At 42.2% G+C, this 25823-nt stretch overlaps 1 protein-coding gene across 2 annotated transcripts in view; it reads right to left on the bottom strand.

The window, feature by feature from the left end:
• The window catches only part of LOC109269136 (probable maltase-glucoamylase 2), an 86647-nt gene that overhangs the window by 25741 nt on the left and 35083 nt on the right, over window positions 1–25823 (bottom strand). For both annotated transcript variants that reach the window (XR_008420158.1, XM_053896769.1), the window contains exons 16-36: window positions 24944–25115; window positions 24065–24181; window positions 23197–23351; window positions 22985–23069; window positions 21810–21866; window positions 20872–20996; window positions 19921–20009; window positions 19086–19123; window positions 16769–16936; window positions 15416–15571; window positions 14054–14275; window positions 11813–11967; window positions 10094–10262; window positions 9464–9560; window positions 8911–9023; window positions 8383–8508; window positions 6714–6842; window positions 5166–5273; window positions 3364–3426; window positions 2420–2554; window positions 777–861 (exon numbers count right to left, since the gene is read on the bottom strand). Coding sequence is in view for 1 of the 2 variants with exons in the window: in XM_053896769.1 (XP_053752744.1) it covers window positions 777–861; window positions 2420–2554; window positions 3364–3426; window positions 5166–5273; window positions 6714–6842; window positions 8383–8508; window positions 8911–9023; window positions 9464–9560; window positions 10094–10262; window positions 11813–11967; window positions 14054–14275; window positions 15416–15571; window positions 16769–16936; window positions 19086–19123; window positions 19921–20009; window positions 20872–20996; window positions 21810–21866; window positions 22985–23069; window positions 23197–23351; window positions 24065–24181; window positions 24944–25115 (2564 nt within the window). In the remaining variant the exon portion in view is untranslated. The remainder of the gene's footprint in view (window positions 1–776; window positions 862–2419; window positions 2555–3363; window positions 3427–5165; window positions 5274–6713; window positions 6843–8382; window positions 8509–8910; window positions 9024–9463; window positions 9561–10093; window positions 10263–11812; window positions 11968–14053; window positions 14276–15415; window positions 15572–16768; window positions 16937–19085; window positions 19124–19920; window positions 20010–20871; window positions 20997–21809; window positions 21867–22984; window positions 23070–23196; window positions 23352–24064; window positions 24182–24943; window positions 25116–25823) is intronic.

Raw genomic sequence — 25823 nt, 5'->3', positions numbered from 1 at the left:
GTTATGATTGTTTCTTCCACTAGATGGTAACATTCTCAAGGGAATGGATCTTTTCAAGCAACCATCTTAAGATCTCTGCATTTTCTGATTTGTTAGTACTTGTCTGTTAGGCAAATAGTAAGGGAGGAAGGAGAAAAAGGAAGGAGGGAAGAAAGAAAGGAAGGGAAGGAGGGAGGGAGGAGAGAAAGGGAGGCAGGAGTTGGTGAATGACCAGTGACCCAGACCTCAAGAAACTTAGACTACAAATTTTGTCTCACAAACTACTGGCAAGAGGGTGAGTGGCTTCCTTCCCCTGGGTTTCTGAAAGGTGAGAGGGTTCAATGTTCTGAGATACCTTGGGGGTCAGGTCCTATGATGTTCTGTTTCTGTTTGTACCACAGGACTACTAGGGTATGTCCTTCATGAAGTATCTGTGGACATGGGCAGAAAGAGTGCAGAGCCTAGATTTTCACTCTCTAATGAAAAGACTGTGGTGTCTTTGTGTGTGTGTGCGCGCGCGCATGTGTGTGTGTTTGCAGCGGGTTCAAGTTTGAACAATCAGCTCATAGTTATCAATGTAATCATGTATTGCTTGGTTTCTTTTATAATACATCGTGTCATTATTTCTACGCTTGATTAGTAATTTACACTTGTTCAAGGTTATTCTACTTGGGGTTTTATGTCATGTGTACAAGTGTTATCTTTCTCTAAAATTAAGCTTCACTTTGACAATAAGAGGCAAACTTTCAGAGTTTTTGAGTTGGGAAGTAATTCGATGAAGTAATCAGTTTACATACGTGGCATATAGGGTGGCTTGTTAAGACTTTTATCGCTGCAGCCCCTGACAGATCCATCCACAAAGTTTGATGGCTCATTCATGTCCTGCAATGAGTTAACAAGAAAGATTGTGTGATGTCAGAGGCAGTGTGGTCTTTACTCTGGAGGACACCGACCTAATGGAGATGAACACATCTTAATTAAGCCCTCAGCTAGTCACTTCATGGACTCTATTTACTCTAAGACATTGACCCAAAAGGACTCTAAGAATCCATATTGGTGTCAATAGACTGCCAAACTCCTAGTTTACCTGGCATTTTTAACCTTGTGAGGATTATTTCATAGTGGCAAGAATATGGAGAATATACTGGATCCATGACCTAAGATAGATTTCTTGATCCATTTCCCCACACAAAAAGCCCAACTTCGTTTTCCTATGTGTGAATCACTCACTTCTTGTCTGTGGCCAATAGTTGCCATTATCTTCCCCTCCTCTTTCTTAGTCCACTAGCTTGGACTAATTCTGACACCAGCAGAGACCAAGCACAAGGAGGACTGTCTCGCTTTCTGCAGTAGATGCAATCCTGAGGAGTTGTGGGTAACTCAGAAACAAAGCTGGAAATCAAATCATACTTGGGGCGATTTATCACTTAATTGCAAGAAGTAGTGATTCCCGAAGTGAATGTTCACTGCCTACTTTGTTAGCAGAAAGGCTAACGTTTTGTAAAGTGAACTACCTTAAACAGGCCATACTAAGGGCAAAGGCAAGTATTTGGGGACCTATTCACTATTTTGAGTTTTCCACCCATGTCTTCCCTCCAGCAAAACAAATACCCCAAGTAATCAGTCTCCCTGTTCCTCAGAGCTACCCACATCTCTATACTATTTGCTTTGCCTGTTTGGGCTAATCTTTCATGTGTCTGCTCTGTGTCTGTCTATCCTGAGGGTAGTGGCCAGAGAAACCTCAGGGCTGCCAGTGGGCTTATATGTTTGTCTCTGGATGAGTAACGAGCTACTTTCAGCCTAGCCGAGACCTGTGAAGCTCTTGACAGCTGGCCTAGAATATGCTCAGGATTTCAGGCCATTGGACAGTGGTAAAGGAAACTGAAACACTGATATGCCTCCCACCCCTAGAAAAACACAAATAGCCATATGTCCCAGAGACATTTCAGGAAGCCCTACTCTTAAGCCCAACTGACATGTGTAACAAACATGTCAGCAGGCCTTTAAAGATGATCCTGCACCAGCACTATGGTGAGCATCTATTTTCTCTTGGATTCATGCCTTGTTGGCCCCATTTCTGCCCTGTATCACACACTCGGGCTCCCCTAGCATTAGCTTCTGGGTAGTTTGGCCAATGGGAGGCACTGGCCAGCAACTGGAGGGTGGGAGATAAGAGAAGCTGGGGTATTTATCCCTCTCCCTCTTTCTCTGGCAGCATCTCCAGTAGTGGGACATTTCTTCTATGGGCTCCAGCTTCTGCAGCATGTTTCTGGGAAGACCCACAATCATCTCTTTGCCTCTGGGGGTCCAGCACCTCAATTCTGCAACAGTGTTCCTCTCATTCTTCCACCCTTAGCTCCCTGCTTTGCTAGTCTTGAAATTGCCTCTCCATGGTTTGACTGACAGCATTTCCAAAGAAAAACCACTAAGGGGTACTTACAATCCACAATCCATCAAACTTCAAGCTCTTCTTTGGCTCTTGAGGGTTCACATAGAGCTCCTGTATTTCCTTCTTCCACCATGCAGCTGTGCTATCACGTAAGAAGTCAGGAAAAGCAACGTAGGCTCTGTACAGCTGTAAGAGTAACACATGGTTGGGTGTTCACCTGTTTGGGAAGGGGAGTCTGGGGACAAGGAAGGGGGGATGAGCAGGTACTTGTGCAAGACAATGCCCCACTCAGGGTCTGACCTAACCTCAGCTCTGCTGTTACTGCTACAGAGTTTACTGTGAGCACAAAAAGATCAGAGAAGGCTGACTGCATTTTTCATTCTTCTAGAAGGAGGTTACATAGTCTTAAATCCCCTTTAAATGTGAGATTTGCTTTTATGACTGGGCCTTTAATCATATGAGTTGGAAAATTAAATGACTGTGTATAAATGATCGGACTTTGGAAACACAAATGTTTTTCCTACACTGGCCAAATAAAGGAGACCAGTCATCCAGGGAAAAGTGAGCTGCAGAGTGAAGGGGATGCTAGATGCCCAGGCTGATATGGCAGCAACTACTGAGATCAAAACCACTACTCCTTCAAACTGGCAGGCACATTTTTTTCAGATGTAGACAATTCATTAAAAAGCCAGTGCATTCATAACCTCCCCAGTGAAAATATTCTGGACTTTCGTTCATTGTTTTTCAGACAACATTGGATTTAAACAAAATGCAACCCGTTACAGGCACACACGTGAAGATATTTCATTTGATTTCCTTCTACATATTTCCAGATAAGTTGTTTATTGTGTTTTCTGTTTGAGGATCTCCTTCTACCAATAAATTACCAGATGACAACCATACTCAAGGAGATGCCTTAACCAAGCACTGGAATAAAACTCAGAAGGATCCAGATGTTTAGGGCAATGTGAACAAAAATCTGCATGTAACTATACCTTAACCTGAGTTTCATGGTCAAGGGTGGCATCCACATTCACATTGGGCAAGTCTGGCCAAACCTAGAGAAAAAGAAAAAAAATTAAAACCTGCACAAGGCATTGCATATGGACCATGAGATGATTCATGTGTTAGACTCTATTGACATGCTTCTCCATATAATTCTTGCAGATCTTTGTCATTAATTAAATTGAAAGATCTGAATATATGGAATTCTGTTGGGGGGAAATAGGCTGGGGTCCCTTGGCTCATTCCATAAGTCTTCAAACTCATTAAGTTCAAAAAGAAAATAAACTAAATCTGTTTTAAATGGAATACTACTTGGCAATGAGAAAGAATGAAATCATGCCATTTGCAGCAACATGGATGAAACTAGAAGGTATTATGCTGAAATAAGTCAGTCAGAGAAGGACAGATATCATATGTTTTCACTCACATGTGGATCTTGAGAAACTTAACAGAAGGCCATGGGGGAAGGGAAGGGGAAAAAATAGTTACAAACAGAGAGGGAGGGGGCAAACCACAAGAGACTCTTAAATACAGAGAACAAACTGAGGGTGGATGGGGGTAGGGGGTAGGGGAAAATGGGTGATGGGCATTGAGGAGGGCACTTGTTGGGATGAGCACTGGGTGTTGTATGTAAGCCAATCTGACAATAAAGTATATTCATAAAACATATATCTGTTGAACAATCACCTTTCAAATGATTGCTTTGCTGTCTGTCATAGACATATAACAAAATTATCTTTATAAATAACAAATTTAAAGCATGACTCTAAAGAAATAGGGTTGATTTCCATTCACAACCCATAAACTTAGCCTCAGGAATCTTAAGCAGCATCGTAACTTATTGGGGACCTCTAATATACATAGCATTAAAAAATCCATAGTTTTAACCACTTGTATCTTTAACTAGAAGGACATTAACTATATAAGTGATTCATTCATTCATTCATCAGACACTTACTGAGCACTTACTATGTGACAGGCACTCTACTACAATCTGTATCTACTGAGACTTAAGTAAGAAATAGTCCTTGTTTTCTAAGAGTCCACAGATAAAACAGGCATGCTGTGTTACATGCTATACTCTCTGAGAAAAACAATATAGAAAAGGGAAGAAATAGGGAAAGCAAAACTGGTCACTGAATGCTTCATAGGAGGGCAATTTGAATTGGTCTTGAAGTGCAGATATAATCTAGGTAAGCTGAGAAGGCAACATCCAAAGACGCAGTAAACATGGCCTGGAGCTAACACAACAGGAAGTAGCACAGTACAGTTACAGAGCAGAGTCTGAATCCTGGCTGAGAGCCACTGTCAGCCAGGGTCAGGAAGTTCATCTAAAATCCTGTTGCTATAAATCCAACAGATGAGGACTGAGTCACAAAAAGGAACTAAGGAAGACAAGAGGAAGAGGAAAATCCATAGGACTTAATGGTTTATTTAGATATGGAGGGTGTTAAGGAGCATAGGTTAAAGACGAATGCAAGTTTTGAGTGTGGGTTACTACCAGACACAGATTTCAGAGCCATTCTCAGAGGAATTCTTTAGGTTTGTTACATGACCAGCTGGAATATATAAGGAGTGGAGCACCAGAATATTTCCAGACAATAAAACAAAGCTCACTGATATTTTAGAGAATTAGACCTGTAACCTTGGTCTTATTAATCAGCATCAGGCAAACGTCTATGCATTCATAATTTATCAATTACCCAATATATTTCCAAGACTTATTGATGGCCTCTTTCAATCAAGACATTCTGGTGCCAATTAATTATGGGCATCTTCTCCCAAGGCTTACCTTTCCCCAGACGATTTCATTGTTATCAGGCCATTTGATGAATACGTTGTTTTCCTGCCCTCTCTTGAATGTGGGATAATGGGTCTCGTTGCCAGAAATGGCTGGGTCCTGCAGTGAAAGGGTTTAAAACAGCAAGCATGAGGCACACATCTCCAAGACAACAAACAAAACCAAGATACCCATAGATAATTTGCCTTATGTCTACAAAATTACTGAGGAATAAAGTATGCTATCTGAAAACATTCCTGGAGACAAACCAGGTTAATAAGACATTACCCTCATGTGAAGAAAGCCAATTTATTGTGCTTCTACAGTATAATATCAATATTCCTTCAGACCATGAAGCTCCTTTCTTATGTCATGTCATGTCATGTCATGTCATGTCATGTCATGTCTCCATGGCCCAACCTGTGTATCAAAAGTGGCTTCCCTGTTCACCTCATCCCATACCTGCCTCACTTACTCTATATACCCTATTTCACAATTGTCATATAAATTATCACTTTTTGAAATTATTTTTCTTTATTGTTTCTTTATTGGCCATCTCTGTTCAATAGAATAAAAGCCCTGTAAGAAAAAGGATATTGTCATTAATTTAGATTATACACACACACACACACACACACACACACACACACACACTTTGTAGAAGTGATTTTCAAAGACCAGTATTTAATTCATACTTGAATGAATGAGAGAATGAATAAAAGTCAGCAAATAATGCTCTATTTTTTGGATGCCAGAAGGGAGGATCATTTGCAGATAACTACTTCTGTGTTTATCAAGATACAGCTTCCAACGCAAAATAATAAATTTATGTTCTGGATCTTAGCTCAGTTATTTGTGAGGTTTGTTACGAAGAAATAAGTCCCCTGAGCCTCACCACTGCTGGGTAATGATACAACTGGAGGGGTTTTTGATCCTCCTAAGGTAAGGATAAGACTAGGATATAGCTGTTCCCTCTGAGGCACAGCCTGAAACAGTGAGGATTTTGGGGTATTGTTGCTATATTCATTGTATCAATCCACGGTTCTAACTCTACCAAGAGAATCATCATAATAAATTACATCCCAGTGGCACTCAGTTATGAAAAATAAATATTGCAAAGCATCACCTTTTGAAAGCCATTCTTCATTTGTTCTGTCCTTTGTTTATCTGCTTTTTAAAACTTAATTTTATTTTAAGTTTATTTATTTATTTTGAGAGAGAAAGAGAGGGAGGTGGGGAGGGGCAGAGAGAAAGAGGGAAAGAGAGAGAAGCCCCAGCAGGCTCCTCAGTGTCAGTGCAGAGCCTGATGTGGGGCTCCAACACATGAAGCGTGAGATCATGACCTGAGCTGAAACCCAGAATCGGACACTTAACCGGCTGAGCCACCCAGGTGCCCTTGCTTTTTAAAACTTTAAAAAATATAATGAGAGTTTCACAGAAAGTTGCAAAAAATGTGCAGGGAGGTCTTGCATTACTCTTTATCTAGTTTCCCTGAATGGTTCTATTTTAAACTCATGAGCACAGAAACAGAAAATGGGCTCTAGTCGTCTAAATACCTACCAGAATGAGAACGAATCTCATGCCATTTTTCTTCATTTGGTCAATCAAGAGACCGAGGTTTTGGAAGCTGGGGCTGAGAGTGAAGTCCAGCTTCCGGTCCATGTAATCGATGTCTACATGCTGGACATCCTATAGGAAGGAGCAAGCAAGACACTGGGGGTCCTGTGGCGGTATGCCTCAGGGCACACAAACCATCCTGCCAACCCCAGCTTGGGCCCCTCCTACTTTATCCCATACTCCCCTACACTGACTTTTCAATTCTGCTGATTGAGATTGCTTTCTGATTCCTACCTACAGATCACCTGTCCCCATCTTTCTCCTGTTCCCCCAGCTGGAATTTCCTCTCCTTTCCTTCCCTCCATTCATGTTTTTACCACTTTTCAAACTTCAAACTCAGTGAGCCTATCAAACCAAGTGCTAGATGAATGTTCAAGGGTAGAAAGCAGGGCTTCTCTGAGAAACAGAAAAAACTGTATTTCTCACCCTCTGGTAAACATGATTGAATTTATTCACATTTAGAATTACATTATTGTATAGTTTCCTCGAATGTGTATATTTCTGCCATCCTGTTTGACTAGATGGTCCTTGAGATGAGAACCTTATCTTCCTTTTTCTCTATACACTACCAAACCTGGCTTCTGTACATGAAAGTTAGTCAATCCAGGATTGTGGGATGATGGCTAAAGAGGTTAATACCTAGTTGAAAAAAAGAGATGTTTCTTTTTGTATGAAGATGAAAAATCACCCTTAAGACTCTAAGAAAAACTTGTTTGAGGGAGCAGAGACTTGTGCATAAGCCAAAGCTTGGAAAACAATGAATTGACATATATATTATTAACACTGATCACCTTGGTGAGGTAGATCTCTGGACTTTTTTCATCTTTTAATTTTCCTCCCCTTTCTGATTTACATTTAATAAATTTATGGAAGAGTAGTATATAAAAAGAAAACACTTAAGGCTGGATGAATGTTTCAAATTATCTTTGATGAGAACATCATAACACTTGATTTTATTTTCATCCTCCAGTCATTAATTGTCCTCTAAACTCTCAAGAGGTGGACTGAAAGCAGAAAAAGAGCATGAGTGATGAGAAACTGATGATTATGGAGGAGAAAGGGCATGCTGTCTTTGGAATTCTGCATGCTGACAGCAATGGACTGCCCTTTTTGGGGCTTATGAAGGAGACTAGGTTGTCTTTATACGATATGCATATACGTGCTTTAGAGAAGACGAAGACTTGTTTTAACTGCTTTCTTTCATATTGGTACTTTATATCCATCCTCTCCAAGAACAATCATAGTATAATCTAGAAATGTCATACTACTCTTGACATGATACTCACTTAGAAGTCCCCAAAGTTCTGGTTTAAGACCAGCCATGCCTACTGGAGGATATTCCTGGCAAAAGACAGTGAGTAAACTATACCCTCCAATCACAGTGCTAACTTGCTGAAGGATTAATGCATCTCTCAATTCTGAATGCTTGATTTAAAAGGGTGGCATGAAATACATTTAAAAAGCAATGTATTTCACATAAGACTAGGTCTACAGCTACAGTTTCCTTACACTGAAAGAGTCAACAGTAATTTCTCTGAAGATGTTTTCAATCCATAATTAGGCACAATTCCCCATAACTAATTAGACCACAGGCTGAGTGGGTGATCCATACATAGGGAATCTGGGCCGCCATCATTGCCTCATACAACTGGGAGATCTCCTTATCATTCTCGTATCCATAGCGACTTAGCTGGAATCCCAAGGCCCAGTATGGAGTCATTGCTGGCCGACCAATCAACTAGAATAAAGAAGAAAAATGGGTCCAGAAGACTTTTTGGGAAAGAGAAGAAAAGCCTTATACTTGATACAACTTGAGCACTTCTACTGAGCACTGTCCCATCTAAGAGGCCTCCCTCAAGAAAAATAAGAAAGTCAAATAAATATGGAATGATCACTGGCATGTGGAATTATTACTGCTCAGAGATTCTTAGAGTACTCAGCAAATAATTAAGAGGCACTTGGGGTATCTGAATGCCTATATACCCCCAACACTAAAACCTGACTTTGGGGGAAGATAGCAGTAGTGTAATACGAATACCCAAGGACCATAATAGCAAAAATCAGCCTATCTCAGTGCTAAGAATATGGTAATACCCAATAGACAATTGATGACTTATTAATGGATAGAATGACTTCCAACCTCAGTGTACTGTTGAGTTACAAGCTCGGGGGTTGGCCCCAAAACCATATAAAAATCCAAAATCCCTCCTGTGGTGCGGTATGTCAGGGCAGGAGTGGGCTGGAATGATACATCTGTTAAAAACAAAACAAAGAAGACGGGGAGTCCTTGGAGGTATACGTCACCCAGACAGGGAATGTGCCCTAAAATGTGCTCTTTTCACTCTCCCTCTTGTTTTAAGTCCCTCCTCCTCTGGAAAGCCTTCTCTCACGAAGTGGAATTAGAGATGGGTTTGCAGATACCCCAAACATAACCTTAATCTCAACATCTTGTATCACTCTGTGAAAGGAAGTTCAACTGTCACAGTAAAATAAGGTCAGGCAATTTGGTCAAAATGTGACTCCTAATACCTGGCCCAGAGCTCTTCATAAGTCATGAATGAATGAATGAATGGTCAGTTTATCTGTCCCATTTCCCTACCCTTGAATTTCCCTATTTCTACTGGTATTCCAGATCCCAGGAAAATGGCCACTGCTGTTTATGGTGGTACATGGGAAACGTGCCTCTGTCTTACCCATGGCGTTGCTGTTTAGCAGGAGCACCCCATGGGCACTGCCATCTTGCTCAAGTGCCATGTAGTAGGGGTGGACGCCATAGGAATTCTTCTTGTACTGGGAGAGTCATGGCGGAGAGTAGGCAGCAATCAAAGAGAGAAAAATCCAAAGGATTGTTTCTACATCATAATCCAAACAGCAAACCTCTACTCAATATTGAAGACTGAGCACCATGTCATGTCCTTTATAAGGCTTTCCTTAACCCTCCTTTCCGCCCCAAGTAAAAAACTAGGTGCCCTCCTCCTCCATTCCCTCCTTGTTTATTATTACATAATTCTGTTATAAGCACTGATTACACTGGGTTACCATTATTTCTGCATCTGTCTCTCTAGGCTATAAGCCTCTGGGGAACAGACAGTGTCTCTATGTACCTGACACATAAAACACACTAAATAAAAGTTTATGAAGTAAAATCCATAGTTTGTGGGAAAAGAATATGGGTGTCTTTTAGGGACAGAAGAGCATAACATGTGGCCTAGTTCACCTGAGCACAGAATTGATCAGTATAAGGTGAGGCTGATTCATAGGGCGCTATTGGATTAAAATGTACCAAGAGAAACGGATTGATCATCTTATTCTTCCGTGCTTACCGCGGGTGGCTCATCACGAGCGAACATTCCCCACATGTTCCAGCTCATATTTCTCCTGAAAGCTGTGTGCTCAGTCTCCCCAAAGCCGTAGAGGTACTGAGAGGGGAGGCGAGTCGAAATGGAGAGGAACGTGTCGTTGAAAGTAAAGCCGGGGAGCTGAGAGTCCCAACTGCAACAGAAAGGCATACCTTAACACCACACTGATGACAGCCCAGAGCAAACACAGGACGTGTTCAGAAATTCTAGCTGATTCAGAAGCCTCCCGAATGAAGGCATGTGTGGATCCTGGTCCAAGTACTCACTACCAAGGTTCCATGTTTGCATTTTTTATCTGATTTGCAAGGCTGAGAACTCCTTTTCTGGATCATGAGCTCCTTTAAGGCAAGGACTATGTCTCGTTCATCTCTTTAGTTGTCATTGTCCAGAGTATTAGTTTGAATACATGTATGAATAAATGAACAAGGTCTAAGCAAATTTACCAACAGAAAAGTGTGAAGCTCTTAGAAAAACTTTTCTGGGGGCACCTGGATGGCTCAGTCGGTTAAGTGTCCGACTTTGGTTCAGGTCATGATATCAGTTTGTGGGTTCAAGCCCTGCGTCGGGCTCTGTGCTGACAGTTCAGAGCCTGGAGCCTGCTTTGGATTCTGTGTCTCCCTCTCTCTCTGTTCCTCCCCTGCTCACACCCTGTTTCTTTCTCTCTCTCTCTCTCAAAAATAAATAAATATTTTAAAAAAGAAGAAAAAGAAAAGAAAGATAAAAACTTTTCTGATTGGCCAAAGGACTTCTTAGCAAAGAAGCCAACTGACAAAAGTTAGGCACACAGTCAAAGAGCAAAGGCTGTCCACATGTGCATACACAGGTGATGATATTTACTAGGATGGGGAACTTAGGTCCCAGGCAAAATCCAGACCTTCATTCCATTCCATTAAGCAGCAAGACAAGGGATGACAGATGAGAACTCTTTTCATGTTTAACATTGTGAAAATGCTTTAAGTCTACAGCACTGGTAGAAGAGAAAATTGTAAGAAGTGGTGTGTCTTTCCTTAGTAAACTTTTCCCTCTCTCATTGAGTCTTCTGTTATTTTGAAATGAGGGTATATAGAGTTGACTTCTGTCCTAGGTTATCTGTCATGCATTTTTTTCTTTTTTAGAGAGAGAGAGTGGGTGAGCAGGGGAGAAGGGTAGAGGGAGAAAGAGAGAAAGAGAGAGAGAGAGAGACAGAGATTGAGAGAGAGAGAGAGAGAGAGAGAGAGAGAGAGAATCCACGCTGAGCGTGGAGCCCGACATGGGGCTTGATCCCATGACCCTGAGATCATGACCTGAGCCAAAATCAAGTCAGATGCTCAACTGACTGAGTCACCCAAATGCCCCTGTTGTGCTTATTAAATACAGCTTTCTTTTCTCCTTAACACAAACAATGAGTAGAACATGCATTTTTCTTTTTCTGAAACCAGGCAACACCTATTTTAAACCTCTGGTTCATTTTTCTTTTTGAGTTAGTGCCTAATAGAAAATGGAGTAATAGATCAATTCCCTGTTTAACACACACACACACACACACACACACACACACACACACACACAAACACACACACACACACACACACACACACACACACATTTACATTATCTCTAAGATTAATATTTCACCTGCATTAATTAGAGCCACCATAATTATATCTAGAACCACTTTGATAAAACTAAGTAAATTGTGCTTACATCACAGTGTTGGAGCTTTTTCGTCGAATTTGGATCCCAAAAGGATTGTTCTGAATCCTGACATCATACAGACGGTTTTCAGGGGAGCCAACAGGAGAGGGAGGTATGTTCAGAGGCACTGGGACCTCGTACCTTTTGTTAGTGGCATCAAAGATCTGACAAGAGAGAAAGAAACTTTCTGATGGAATAATCTTAGACCTAAAATCCCTCATGCCAGCTCATATAATTCATTCCCCATGTTTTCTGGCCAGTTTGAATCACATGGGGAGGCATCAAATATCCTAAAGCAAATAGATGTGAAGCCTCCCCACCTACAGTGCCCGATATGGATCCTGAACTCAAAATGCTCCTAGAAATACCTATTCAAAGGCAGGGAGGGCACTTTCTCTAAATAGTTTGTGAATTATGGGTATAGAATTTCATGGATAGAATATGTGTGTGTGTGTGTGTGTGTGTGTGTGTGTGTGTGTGTGTGTGTATGAGAATGTGAATATGAACGTGCATGTAAAGGGTGTGAGATGACATTTGGGCATGTGAGTATATTTTAGAAATAGAGAACTGAGTTTTCTCTAATGTGGACTCAGATCTTAATGGTTGAACTTCAGACACTTAAGACAAGTTTTGTCTATAGCCTTGTTTCTCAAAATTGTGTTTCTCAGACCCAAAGCAGCAGTATAACCTGCAGTCTTGTTAGGAATGCAGAATCTCAGGCCTCCCTCCCATTCCCCTTTTGAATCTGAATCTTCATTTCCACAAGATCCCAGGGTGATTCATGCAATATTACAGTGTGAAAAACAATTTCTAGAGAAGAGCTGTCTAAGGCGGTATTGTCACCAGCGAGACCCTGTGACTCCCTGAATTCAGGATTGACTCACTGAACTCAGGAAACCCCTAGAAGCTTCTGCCTAACTGTCAATTTCATCTTTTAGAAATTAACTAATGGATTGCTGGAACAGGAAAAGGGACATTTGAGGAGAGGTCTGTGCAGATGAATCAGAAAGTGGAGGGTGGGTGATGGGTATGGAGGAGGGCACCTGTTGGGATGAGCACTGGGTGTTGTATGGAAACAAATTTGACAATAAATTTCATATTAAAATAAATAAATAAATAAATAATAAATAAATAAAATAATGTCTGTAAATGCACTTAATAAATCAATGCAACAAAAATGTAAAAAAAAAAAAACTAACACCCGCATTTAAAAAAAAAAAGACAGTGGGGACAGTTACCTTAGCTTCATTATAATGTTAAAACCCCCCTCTGAATATTCATCCCAAGCCCTAACGAAAGGAGCCTACTTACCCCTGTTTGGGAGTCCCTGGCTTTGGAAATCCTTGCCTGGGGTCTCCCTATTTGTACACATAAAGATGACCCTAGTGAGGCAACTCCACCTGACATAGTCTCTGTCTATAACCCACCAAGCAGCAAACCCACTTTGGTTCATTAACCCACCAAGCAGCAGATCCACAAGATACTTGTGGCCATTATGTACTTGAAATATGCTAGTCTGAACTGAGACTCACTATAAGTACAAAATACACACCAAAATTTAAAGAGTTAGTATGATGAAAAGATCCTAAAATATCTCAAGAATTGTATTTAGATTACACGGTAAGATAACATTTCAGCATATTGGTTCAACAAAATGCTATTAAAATGAATTTCATTTGATATTTTTTCAAATATATTTTAGGAATGTGGCTATCAGGAAATCTATGAGGTTCACACTGTACTTCCATCAGACCAGAGCTGTGGGCCTCAAAAGTGTGGCCCCTTAACCCGCAGCATCAGCATCACCCGGAAACGTGTTAGAGAGGCAGCCTCTCAGGCTGGAAACTCCCAGCAATCTGAGCTTCAACAAGACCTGTAGGTTATTCTGGTGCTCTCTGAAGTTTAAGAACCACTGCTAGAAAAATAACTCTAAAGGTAGAAGTGGGTTAATGCCACTATGTGAATTTCCCACGGAGCAGACACGTTTTTCACAGGGCTGAGTAATGGTCCTTTGAGGATGCTTATGCCCGAGCACTCAGCGGTGCAGGAAATTCACAACCCTGGTGGATCCAAGGTTATGTCCTGGGTCCACCATCCTCCTAGCTCTCTGACATTTACTTCCCTGGGCTGCCGTGCCTTCGTCCGTAAAATGAGGGATTTGGACACGAAGATGTTTCAGTGACTTTCATCCATATGGAGCTGTAAGAATTCCATGTTGAGGATCAGAACCTGCAACGCCTTGAAAATTACCTTGAACTGCAGCATGTTTTCTGTGTGGTAGATGACACTCAGGCGGAGGAAGCTGATCGTTGCAGAAAGAGAACCAGCAGCAGTGGCTGCTCGAGTTGATTCAGGGGTCATCAGGTGGGTGAGGTCTGTGGTGATGCCCGTGGGCAGGTACTGAATGTTACTGGCAGCATAACTAGGGATGGTGTCATAGTAACAGGTAGGCACACCAGGAACAGTTGTGTCCTGAATAAGAGGAGAAATTCTCCATCAGCCTCTAACACCCACACTTCAAGGACCTAATTACCAAGGAAGTTGGTTCACACGGCCTGAGTCTCTTACACCATGCCCATTATTATGAGCTGAGTTATGCCCCCCCACCCACCCCACCAAAGATATGAAGTCCTACCCTGGTATCTGTTAGAGTGACCTTATTTGGAAATAGGGTCTTTGCAGATGATCAGGTTAAATGAGATCTTTAGAATAGGCCTAATTCAAGATGACTGTTGTCCTTATTAAAAGGGGACATTTGGACACAGACCTGCCCCCAGTGAGAATGCCATATAAGGATGAAGGCAGAAATCAGGGCGATGTTTTTTTATAAACCAAGGAAGACCAGAGAGTGCCAGACAACAACCAGAAGCTGGGAGAGAGGCATAGGACAGAGTCTCCCTCCCTTCTCTCAGAAGGACCCATATTTACTGACATCTTGATCTCAGATTTCTAGCTCCCTGGAGTCTGAGATAACAAATTTATGTTGTTCTAAGTCACCCAGTGTGTAGTACTTTGTTATGACAGCACCAGCAAATGAATAGATCCATTTAAAAATACATGCCCATTGGCTTCCTCCCCTCGGTGAACAGGGAAGTGTCAGCAGAAAGCCTGATCTGGAGACTGGAATCTCAGGCAGGGTTCTGCCCCCCACTGCCCTCACGGCCCCCATTGTGATCTTGGGGTAATCACTTATTTTCTCTGACTTTCATTCTCTCTGTTTTTCAAGTGATGAGAAACAGTCTTACCTTCCTGCATGGACCCTCTCATAGATGGGAAAGAATCGCTTAAAAGACCCCATACACAATGCATACCCAACGTATCATGGATGTATTAAAAATAAAAGTGGGGTTTTTAATGTTGTGGTTGGAGGAAAGAGACAGCCAGAGTGGTGATAAGTATATTTGGATTCAGGATATCTGAGGAAAACACTGGTCACCTATCACACAGAATTGGCAAAATAATTCATCGGTTGACAGAGTGTCAGTTTCCTTCTGAAGGATGATTACGGTTCAACCCATCATCATTCAGAAAGTGTTTTCTAGGTGTCTAATTACTCGTGGGGCAGTTTTTACAACTTCCCGCTCACTGTGGTGATGTGTTCCAGATCATTACCTCCCAGAGGCAGCCCCGCTTCCTGCAATGCTCCAGAGTGAGGGGGGGCTCATCAGGGTAGCAGTTGAATTTCTCCAGGTCACTGACTGGAAGTTCCCATTTAATGGAGAATTCTTGTCCAAGTACCAGTCCCTTGAGATCAGTAATCCTCACCACCTGAGGGAGGAGAAAGGAGGCTGTGGTGACAAAAGAGGTGAGGTTGAGCCACCTGGATAATGTCCTTCCCTGATGATCTTCATTCAATACCAGTTCATCCAACACCACTTTGTCATGGGATATTTGGAACATTAGCTTTTACCCTCTGGGGCTTTTGACCTCCCTGTCAGGAAAATGGACTTGGCTTATTCCTGACCTTTCTCACCTCGTGGAGTCACTGTGGGATACTGAATGGGAAGGGCTGTACAGATCACAGGCAGGGCTGTCTTTTTCAGACTTTGCCCCCTGGGTGTGGTGTGCATACATTTTAATAATGATGGCAGTAATCACACAAACTAAAACTACACCGAGCATTTATATGGGCCAAGCACCGTGACAACCACTTTGTATGCATTATTTCTATCAATCCTAGAAGGTGATGCTATGCTGCAAATACCACGGCTACCTCCATCTTACAAGATCAAAAATGAGGTGTAGAGGGGCTTAATGCTTTCTTTGCCCAAGATCTCACAGCTAGGGGACAGTGGAGCTAAGACTGGAACCCCATCCTGCCTCATTCAAGAAACCAGGCTCGTACTGTTAGCTATACGCATTGTCAAAATGGAAGGGGGCTGCCCTAAGAAATAGTGGATTTCCTGGTGCTTGAAATACTCAACTAACAATTGGAATCTTTTGTCAGAAATTATCATGTAAGGGACTCCTTCAATAAGAGCAGAACTGGATTACCCCTTATATTTTATTCAACTCTCATTTTCTAAGATGGTATAAAATTAGCGTGTCTTTTATACCTTTATACCTTTTATACCTTTTACACCTATATCTTTGTGTCTGAAGCAAAGAGAGTCTTTAACTCAAATGGGAGGACAAATGTGTGAATACTCTCCAGGGCTAGGCCAAAGTATTGAATCATATTTTGACCACATCACATCTGGGATCAGCAGGTCTAGTTTTAAATCTGCCCAGAGAAGAACTGCCTTCTCTGCCTTCTGCAGTATTATAATGCAAAGAAAGCTCAGGAGTTTCTTTGAGCATATTGAGCATGCATATCATTCTCCTTCAGCAACTTCCCTGTGATGGCATAGATTTTGCAGTGAGCCAGTAACTGCTGAAGGTCAAAAGAGCAAGGGAGAGCAGTCTGCAAGAACCTTAGGCCAGGACTTTCGATAAGGGCCCTGAAAGGAGGGAACAATCTCGTACCTTTGATGAAACATTGTAGGTAACATTTAAAATGGACCTGTAAGAATTCTTCAATGAAACAGTGAAATTCATAGGTTGCTTGTCCATTCCCAAGATTATGATATCTGTAAACGTGAGGTTGTTGGGGTCCGTATAGTTATTATTTATAACCTTTGCCTGTAGATGGTTCTGGGAAAAAAAAAAAGAAACAACACACATCTACTTAGAAACCCGGTACGTCACCAAATACCACTCAACAATTTTCTTTCTGACATCTAAGCTATGTCCTTTATCTCTGAAGTTCTTTTTTTTAAGCTTATTTACTTATTTTTGAAAGAGAAAGAACACACAGGAGGAGCAGAGAGAGAGGGAAAGAGAGGGAGAGAGACAGAGAATCCCAATCAGGCTCTGCACAGTCAGCGCAGAGCCCCAAGCAGGGCTCGAACTCAAGAACCGTGAGATCATGACCTGAGCCGAAACCAAGAGTTGCACACTTATCCTACTGAGCCACCCAGGCTCCCCTATCTCTGGAGTTCTAACTGGTGCCTGGTGGTCATCCCCAGGGAATTTGTTAACCCAGACTCTTAACAGTCTTCAATCTTTCAGTAACATTTCATGTTTGTTTTGGTTCACTGATTATTTATCGATTCTATCACTCAGGAAATACATTCTGGACATCACAGAATTTCCAAGTGACACTATGGGCACTCATAAAACAGACAAAAAGACATGATTATGCATAGAGACTTGTGGGCACACAAAGGTGAAGACATACACATACACACAAAGAGGGCCTAGATGACTCTTTCTTTTTATTTTAATGATAATAAGAGCTGAAATTTCTGAACCCTTACTGTGTGCCAGGCACGGTACTAAGCATCTCATTGAATTCTGACAGGAAGCTATGAGGCTAAAGCCACCATGAGCCCCATTCTTCAGATGAGAAGACTGAGGCCAAGGGAGGCAGACCACCTACCCGGGGAGCCACAGTTCAAAGTGATATAGTTGACCTCTAACCAAGGTGAGACTAAAGACTGAAGAAAAAAAACGGGGACACTTTGATGTTTAAAAAGACTAGGCAACCCACAAATGATTTTTTGCAAAGGTGTAAAAACAATGCAATGGAGAAAAGGGAGCCTTTTCAACAAATGGTGCTGGAGCAGTGGGCCATCCAGAGGCCCCAAGGAGAACCTGTACCTAAACCTCACATCTGATAATAATCAACTCAAAGCAGGGGCACCTGGGTCGCTCAGTCTGTTGAGCATCCAACTTTGGCTCAGGTCACGATCTCACAGTTTGTGAGTTCAAGCCCCGCGTCAGGCTCTGTGCTGACAGCTCAGAACCTGGAGCCTCCTTTGGACTCTGTGTCTCCCTCTCTCTCTGCCCCTCCCCCACTTGCGTTCTGTCTGTGTGTCTCTATCTCTCAAAAATAAATAAACATTAAAAAATTAACTCAAGGCAGTTCACAGACTTAAAGGTAAAACTCAAATTTTTAGGGAAAAAATACAGGAGAAAATATTCAAGATCTAGGGATACAAAGAGTCCTTAGAGTGGACACCAAAAAGCATGATCCATAGGGGCATCTGGGTGGCTCAGTCAGTTAAGCGTCCAACTTCAGCCCAGGTCATGATCTCATGGGTCATGGGTTCAAGCCCTGGGTCAGATTCTCTGCTGATAGCTCAGAGCCTGGAGCCTGCTTTGGATTCTGTGTCTTCCTCTCTTTCTGCCCCTCTCCTGCTCATGATCTGTTTCTCAAAATAAATGACCATTAAAAAGAAAAGAAAAAAGAAATCCCTACCCATGCACAGACTTCTAAGATAATCCAACTAGAATTCTCATATGACCTGCTACCATCACTGCCTTTCTTCCTCTTGGTCCCCTCGGGAGAGAGATGAGGCAAGTAATGTTCTGTGTCTTTCTGTATCTTCCAACCTCTCAAAACCACCACTTAATACCTGTGCCCAAGTTTTAGGGGCTGGAAAAGAGGACCATTATGGAAGAACCTCCAACAGGCCCCGTGCCCCTATCCACATCCCACACATGCTTGCACCCCACCAAGGACACATCCCCGAAGCTAGGACTCATCCTATCAGACTCAGAGGTAACAATTTTTTTTCCAGAAAAATCCAAGTTCTTCACTGAAGTCATACTGATATTTGATAAACTTATTTATATATCTAACATAGATTAAAAACTATCATTTTAACTCTAATTTTTTCTGGGATTGTTACAAGCCCTGTCTCTGTTCCACATCGCCAAGCATCACAGCAAACCAAAAACTCAAGAAGCAATCACAGAAAAGGATGCACACTGTGTGCTCCTCAATAACAGTACTTACAGAGGCGACAGAAAAATCATACAGAATATACTTTTCATCTAAAAGAGAAAGACAGAAGGGTACCTGTTATTATAGGAAGCAGAGGAGCTGTGCAGTCATGCTTTCCTCTTCATCTGGAATACCTCTGCTTCCCCAAGTTCTGCCCATTTTTCTCAAGCCTCCAAGTTTCTTGGACCGCTTCTACCAGCACTAATTGCATCCCCCTCTGAGCTCCCATGGTACTTTGTCGTGCCATTTTGCTGGCATTTCAAACATGGTGACCTCCACTTATAGTCATCCGCATGCACACTGTATCTATCCTGCTGGACCAGGAGTTCCTCAGGGGCAATGTCTACAGCTCATCCATCTTTATATCCTCTATATACAGTGCAATGATAAATAGCCAATGAATATTAAGAAATGCTAATCGTATGCAGGGCACGGCTTTTATATAATCACAGGCCACACATAAGCTTTTGTCGGTTACCTCTATGGAAATCTTACAGTGGAAAATCACACTACACAAATTAGATACTCCACCTTGATAGTAATCAAAGCAATATTTTACAAATCTATTTACAAAACGTATTATTTCGTATTGGTAATGATACCCAGAGAAGAGAGTAATTAAACTAAACCAAATAATGTGTGTCACTTTGGTAGAGTCAATAACATACAAGTTGCTCATCTGAAGTCTATTTTAATGCATTGTGCTTGGCTAACTGAACTTTCAGAATAAATTGGTTCCAAGCTGCAGAAGCAAGCACTGATGATAACAGGGTTAGTGCCATTCTGGACAGCCTACAATGACTACTTTCCATGAGAAGCCCAGGGAGGGCACCAGAGGGAAGCCTACCTTTGAATTCACCATTATCCCAGTACAGCTCTCCCTTCGCTTCTCTCTTATAGTCCAAGGCAACAATGAGTCCCAGGGGATTCTTCCGACTGTGAAAGAGCAACCCTCAATTTTCAGAGAATGAAGAAGACATAGAACTATGTTCAACCAACCCCTTTTATGCCTTAGGGACAGATGAACTCAGAGTCTATCCCAGAAATGGAGTAGATATTGACACTGTATGGAAACACAGAAGTTGGGTGTGGGTAGACAACAGAGGCTGGTAGTGAATGAGCATAACAATGGTAGAAGGAGGCCGTTCCTGCCAAAGACTGGGCTTGCAATACTACTAATAATCAGCACTTACTGGGTGCTTGCCATGTGTCAAGCATTCTTCTAAGTGCCCTATGGACAATAAACCACGTCTACTATATTTTCATTTAACCTGCATGATAACACTAAAAACTCAAACCATTGTCATCCCCAGTTGACTAGTGATAGGCAGCAACACAGAAAGTAGGTTGTCCATGGCAATACATCTAATGTGTAATAGAGCTGGAGCCTGAACCTGAACTTTCTGACTCTTGACCCTGGAAGCTATGTTGACTTCCATGTGATAACTCTTACCTCCTATTTACCTTGCATTCTCTCATGCCTAAGGGAAACTACTTGAAGACAGTTGCTGGCCATAGGGAAATCCTCATGAATGACTGTTTTGACTGTTCTTAAAATCCGATTCAGTCCCCAAGTGAAAGGCTCTAGAAACATGGAGGAGCTGAGGCTACCTTACCCACTAAATGAACACGAAGGTGCCACTTCAGGGCTGACCTTGAAAGGAGGGGAGGTGGATTACTGACTGGAGATGTTTTCCCATGATCTGTCCACATTTAGTGTCCATTTGCCTGCCCCATAACACACTCCCCTTGGAGCGTCAGAGCAGTCACACCGTAGAAGAATGAGGGAGGAGCTTACCTGGCCTCAGTGGTTGTGTTGGGCTGCTGGGTGGGAAATATGAAGCCCCCACGGAGGTGAAGTCCAATCCTATCGGGTGGTAGCTGCATCTCTACCAGTTGTTTCCTCCACTGGATAGCTACTCCCTAGCCAACGGAATGAGGACAGAGCATGTAATGGACTGTTGGACTAGGAGGTACTGTGGAGATCATTTAGTTCAGTCACCTCATTTGCAATGAATCAGTCAGAGAAAGACAAATACTATACGATTTCACTCATATGTGGAATTTAAGAAACGAAACAGATGAACATATGGGGGGTGAGAAGAGACAGGCAAACCATAAAACAGACTCTTAACCACAGAGAACAAACTGAGGGTTGCTGGAGGGGTGTTGGATGGCGGGATGGGCTGACTGGGTGATGGGCATTGAGTAGGGCACTCGTTGGGATGAGCACTGAGTGTTATACGTAAGTGATGAATCACTAAATTCTACTCCCCAAACAATATTACACTATATATTAACTAATTGGAATTTAAATAAAAATTTGAAACAAAAAAAAGGAAAGCAGAGACCCCCAAAAGCAAAGGATTGCCCAAGGCATAATTAAAGTAGATAGCAGATCTGAGACTCCAATCTGCCCTATTTCTTTATATTGTACCATGTGGTGATTCCACAACTGGGCTTTCATTCACTAGGGTATCACAGCCTCCAGCCAATTACTAGTTCTCACAGCTGCAGAGTAACCAGGTTCATAAAATGAAAATTCCTATAAACCTACCCCAGTTATGCACATTTCATAGTATGTCTAGAAAGACCTTCTTCACAGAGAAGTACTCTCTATCAACTGAAGTTAAAGCATTGCACCATTATCCTCCCCCCAAGCTCCCAGGACCGTTGCCTTAGAAATGCCCTCTGCTAGAGGCTGGTCTCTGACCCAAGCGGGGCTGCCTTACTTACTGTCTCATAGTCGTACCACACGGCATCCGGTATGTATGCCTTCACTTTGTCCACACCCTAGGGAAACCCCAACAATGAGCAACATCAGCACACCCCTTACAGTACACAACGCCTCATATGTTTGTACCATCTTGAGAGACGGTTGGGATCATTCCATTCTACAAGTGCAAATACAGATACTTAGAAAGTTGGGCAGTTTACTGAGAGCAGAGTTGTGCCCAGAAATTAAAATGTGGATCCTGAGAAACTGAACAGAAGACCATGGGGGAGGGAAAGGAAAAAAAAAAGTTAGAGAGGGAGGGAGGCAAACCATAAGAGACCCTTAAAAACTGAGAATAAACTGAGGGTTGACGGGGGGTGGGAGGGAGGGGAATGTGGGTGATGGGCATTGAGGAGGGCACCTGTTGGGATGAGCACTGGATGTTGTATGGAAACCAATTTGACAATAAATTTCATATTAAAAATAAATAAATAAGTTTTGCTTCAAGGTACTGGAACTTCCCAAGAGAAGCATAGAAAGTTCTTTCACTGAGCTACTTGTGTAGTCTGATGGGTGGGAGGAGACTGAAACAGCCAAACCTCTAGGAGAACCTTCCAGTAGGACTGCCCGCTGCCCAGCATCTGCCCAGAGACGGGTCTTTGACATGAATACAGTGGTGATCTTTCATGTTTATAAAATGGCCAGCATAATCCTGATTCCTCCCCCACACTTCCCCACTCATATTTAGGAAGGGTATGTGTGGTCCTTCATATATATGGTCTCCAGGGTAACACCCTCCCCTTGTCCAGACCTCTCTCCCTCCCTGTTTCTCTCTCTCGCCTCTTCTCTTTTCCCGATCCAACCCCAAGAGCACACATCCTTTGGTCAAAGGGAAGTACAGACAGATGGCCAGCTGAAACTCCCATGGCATTTAAAGCCCCTGTCAATGCATGGCCATAGGCTTAAGAAAACAAGTTTTAATGTAATTTTACAAAATGGAAATTGTTTTGCTTGGTGACGCAGTGGACCAAGAATTACTATTTTTCTAATTTCCAAACTTTCATAATTTTTCTCTCATTCATATTTGTATTGATATTTAAACACAGCTATAGACACTCAGGACTGAGCTTATCCAGCCAGAGAGCCATGAGGACAAGTGTGATATTCCACACTATTGTTCAGATTATAAAGATACCTCATATAAAACAGGTGTGATGAGAAGTCCAGGCCCCCATAAGAACTGCTCGTGCACCTCCCATGTAGCTGGGTCCTGGTAGAACCTAGAAAACAGAGAAGGCAGATGAAACCTACAATACAGAACAACAGCACACTAGATGGCAACAAGATCCTGACTAACCAGGTGAGATCAGGATCTGAGAGGGACTCTTGGTGGGTCAGGAAACTCACTCATGGACAAGGGGCCTTGCCACGGTGTCTCCCCGGGTGTGAGCTCGGTAGAAAAGGGTGTAGAGATAGGGGAGTAGAGTGTAGCGGATGTTCAGATAATGTTTGGAGGAATTCACCAGCAGAGAGTGGCTGCCAAAGGCAACGGGATCCTGATCCTAGGAGAGAAGGAAGCAAATATTAGATACTTCCATTGTGTTTTGAAAGTTTGTTCCCTTATGATAAGAAGCTTTCTCAGATAAAAGTAGCTATGGTCTCCACCTTGGAAGATAGCAAAGGGTTCCCCAAACTACAAGGATCTTGGTCCTGCTTCTTCATCATAGATGAAAAAACAGTATCAAAGATTAATGGTTTTACCAATGTAAACTGCAAACATGTGGCAGAGTTTAAATTGGACAGGTGTCTTATGATCCCAGTCTATGGCAGCCACAAGGGTGATAAAGAAGCCCATGGAGGTAACCATGAAGATAAAAGGGTTATAGAGGGTCCTGCTCCCTTCAGAGCTGATCTAATTTATTTTATACCTTGAGGTTCCTCATAGTACTTCATAGTACCAGTGGACTCCAATGGTCCCATCTTATAAAAGGTAGTGACAGAGGTAATAGCACCACAGAAACTCTAACACCTCTTCTCACCTTTGTTGGTGGGTAAAAGAAAAATCAATATAAATCACAACAAAATCACTCAATATGTATATATTCCTTCCCATACACCCTTATCCCAATATTCTGCTCTTTGGGCCTATGACCCCAAATTTATCTATTCTCCTTCTGCACTTAGGGCCAACCTATAGGATTTTCTGCAATCCTCTTTGAGAACAACTAGATTAGACAATCCAAGAAGTTTCCATCCCTTCACTTGGAGACCTTACCACGAACTCAGGCCCATTATGATTCCTTGATAGTGGATAAAAGGCTCCAAGCTGCATCCACCTTCTGCAGAGCTCCTCTGTGACATTTTTTGTATAACCACAGATGTTGGCACCTACCTGGAGATTTAGCACACATACAAGTACAGTGGTCAGTGAGAGAGGAGACAGCAGTGATTGTACACCTATGTAGTAAGGGGACAAACTCTTTTTTATTTCCACCATTCCATGTTTAAAGGGGTTCTCCAGGCTTTCAGGGCCAGCCCCCAGACAAATGGAAGAAAGCAGCAAATGGGCATCGTGAATCAGCTGACAAGAGGAAGACTGATTGGTGGTATATCAAGGGCTCATCCTCAATATTCAGCTCCCAATTTCATCCTTTGCTATTCACTGATGCTTTGCTGATGGACATTTTCTGTGATGTTAATATATTTTACTCATGGCGTCTCTATCCTAACTTCAGAGATTCCATGGATGACTACCCACTGATAAAGTTTTACCATTCATCTTCAAAATACAGTTCATGCCACATATAAAAGTGAATTTTCTTTTTTTTTAATGTATGAAATTTATTGTCAAATTGGTTTCCATACGACACCCAGTGCTCATCCCAAAAGATGCCCTCTTCAATACCCATCACCTACCCTCCCCTCCCTCCACCCCCCATCAACCCTCAGTTTGTTCTCAGTTTTTAAGAGTCTCTTATGCTTTGTCTCTCTCCCACTCTAACCTCTTTTTTTTTCCTTCCTAAAAATGAATTTTCTAATACATACCACACAGAGACATATATGCTTCTTGGTTTTCAGACACCTCAAAGACTAGTAATGGAAAGAATGCCAAAGGAGAAAAAGTTAAGTTTCCTTGGTTAAGAGGAAAACTCACCATGGGGATACCAAATAGGTTGAACTCAAGGATACTAGGGATGGACCATCGGAGATCATCCCATGTGGCTGCATTGTCTCCCAACCAGTGAGCAGCAAACTTGCCAGACCCAGCAAAAGTAGAACGGGATAAGATGAAGCTACTTTTGTTCAAGGGAATACCCTCCATGGCCCTGAAAAGGAACATAATCAATTGAATGTGAAGTGAGCTGTGAATGTCTAGGACTCACCTATATCCAAGGGCAGCAATGGACTTTCCAACCAAACAGAAAAAGCATCAGGGCATCATAAGCTAGGTGAGCAAACTAGTTTAGCATTAAGAGCTTCTTTCCCACTTCTGAATAAGGTTTTAGACTTCATGTAAGACAGCACAAACCTCTATAGTCCAGCCCCCGCCCCCCGCCCCCCGCCCTAAGAAATGTCTCTAGACTCCTGTCCTCTTGATTATGCTTTCTTCATCTTGTTGGATCTGGTTGTGCCTCTGACCCTTCTGGTCGACAAGACACTGGAACCGTGCCTTGGGTCTTTGGCTCCGTCTTCTCCCTCCAGACAGAGATTTTCCAATGGCCCTTGTTTCCATGCTTTGCTGCCCATACATATATCATCCTGTTTAGTATAACACCAGTTCATGTTGAAACTCTGTAGCCTGTGCTGGCCTAGGAGGATAGTTTGTACACCACGTGGGCTCCAGGCACCTGGGTTCCTCAAAAGCTTCAGAACTTATCATTAGCAGTTCTCAATGTTGGGAAATCTTCATTAATATGAGATCAGTGAGTCTCAAAAGATGACATAAGATACTCTTTATAAAGTTAAATGCAATCCAAATACAAAATATTATTTGCATTATACTACATATAAGATATTATATATCAAAAAAGACT

The sequence above is a fragment of the Panthera pardus genome, unplaced genomic scaffold, assembly GCF_024362965.1.
Source record: "Panthera pardus isolate Hobbes unplaced genomic scaffold, ASM2436296v1 HiC_scaffold_8, whole genome shotgun sequence".
In the NCBI taxonomy this organism is placed as follows: domain Eukaryota; kingdom Metazoa; phylum Chordata; class Mammalia; order Carnivora; family Felidae; genus Panthera; species Panthera pardus.
The sequence above is the reverse complement of the archived record's forward strand: the minus strand, read 5'-3'. Positions and strand labels throughout refer to the sequence as shown.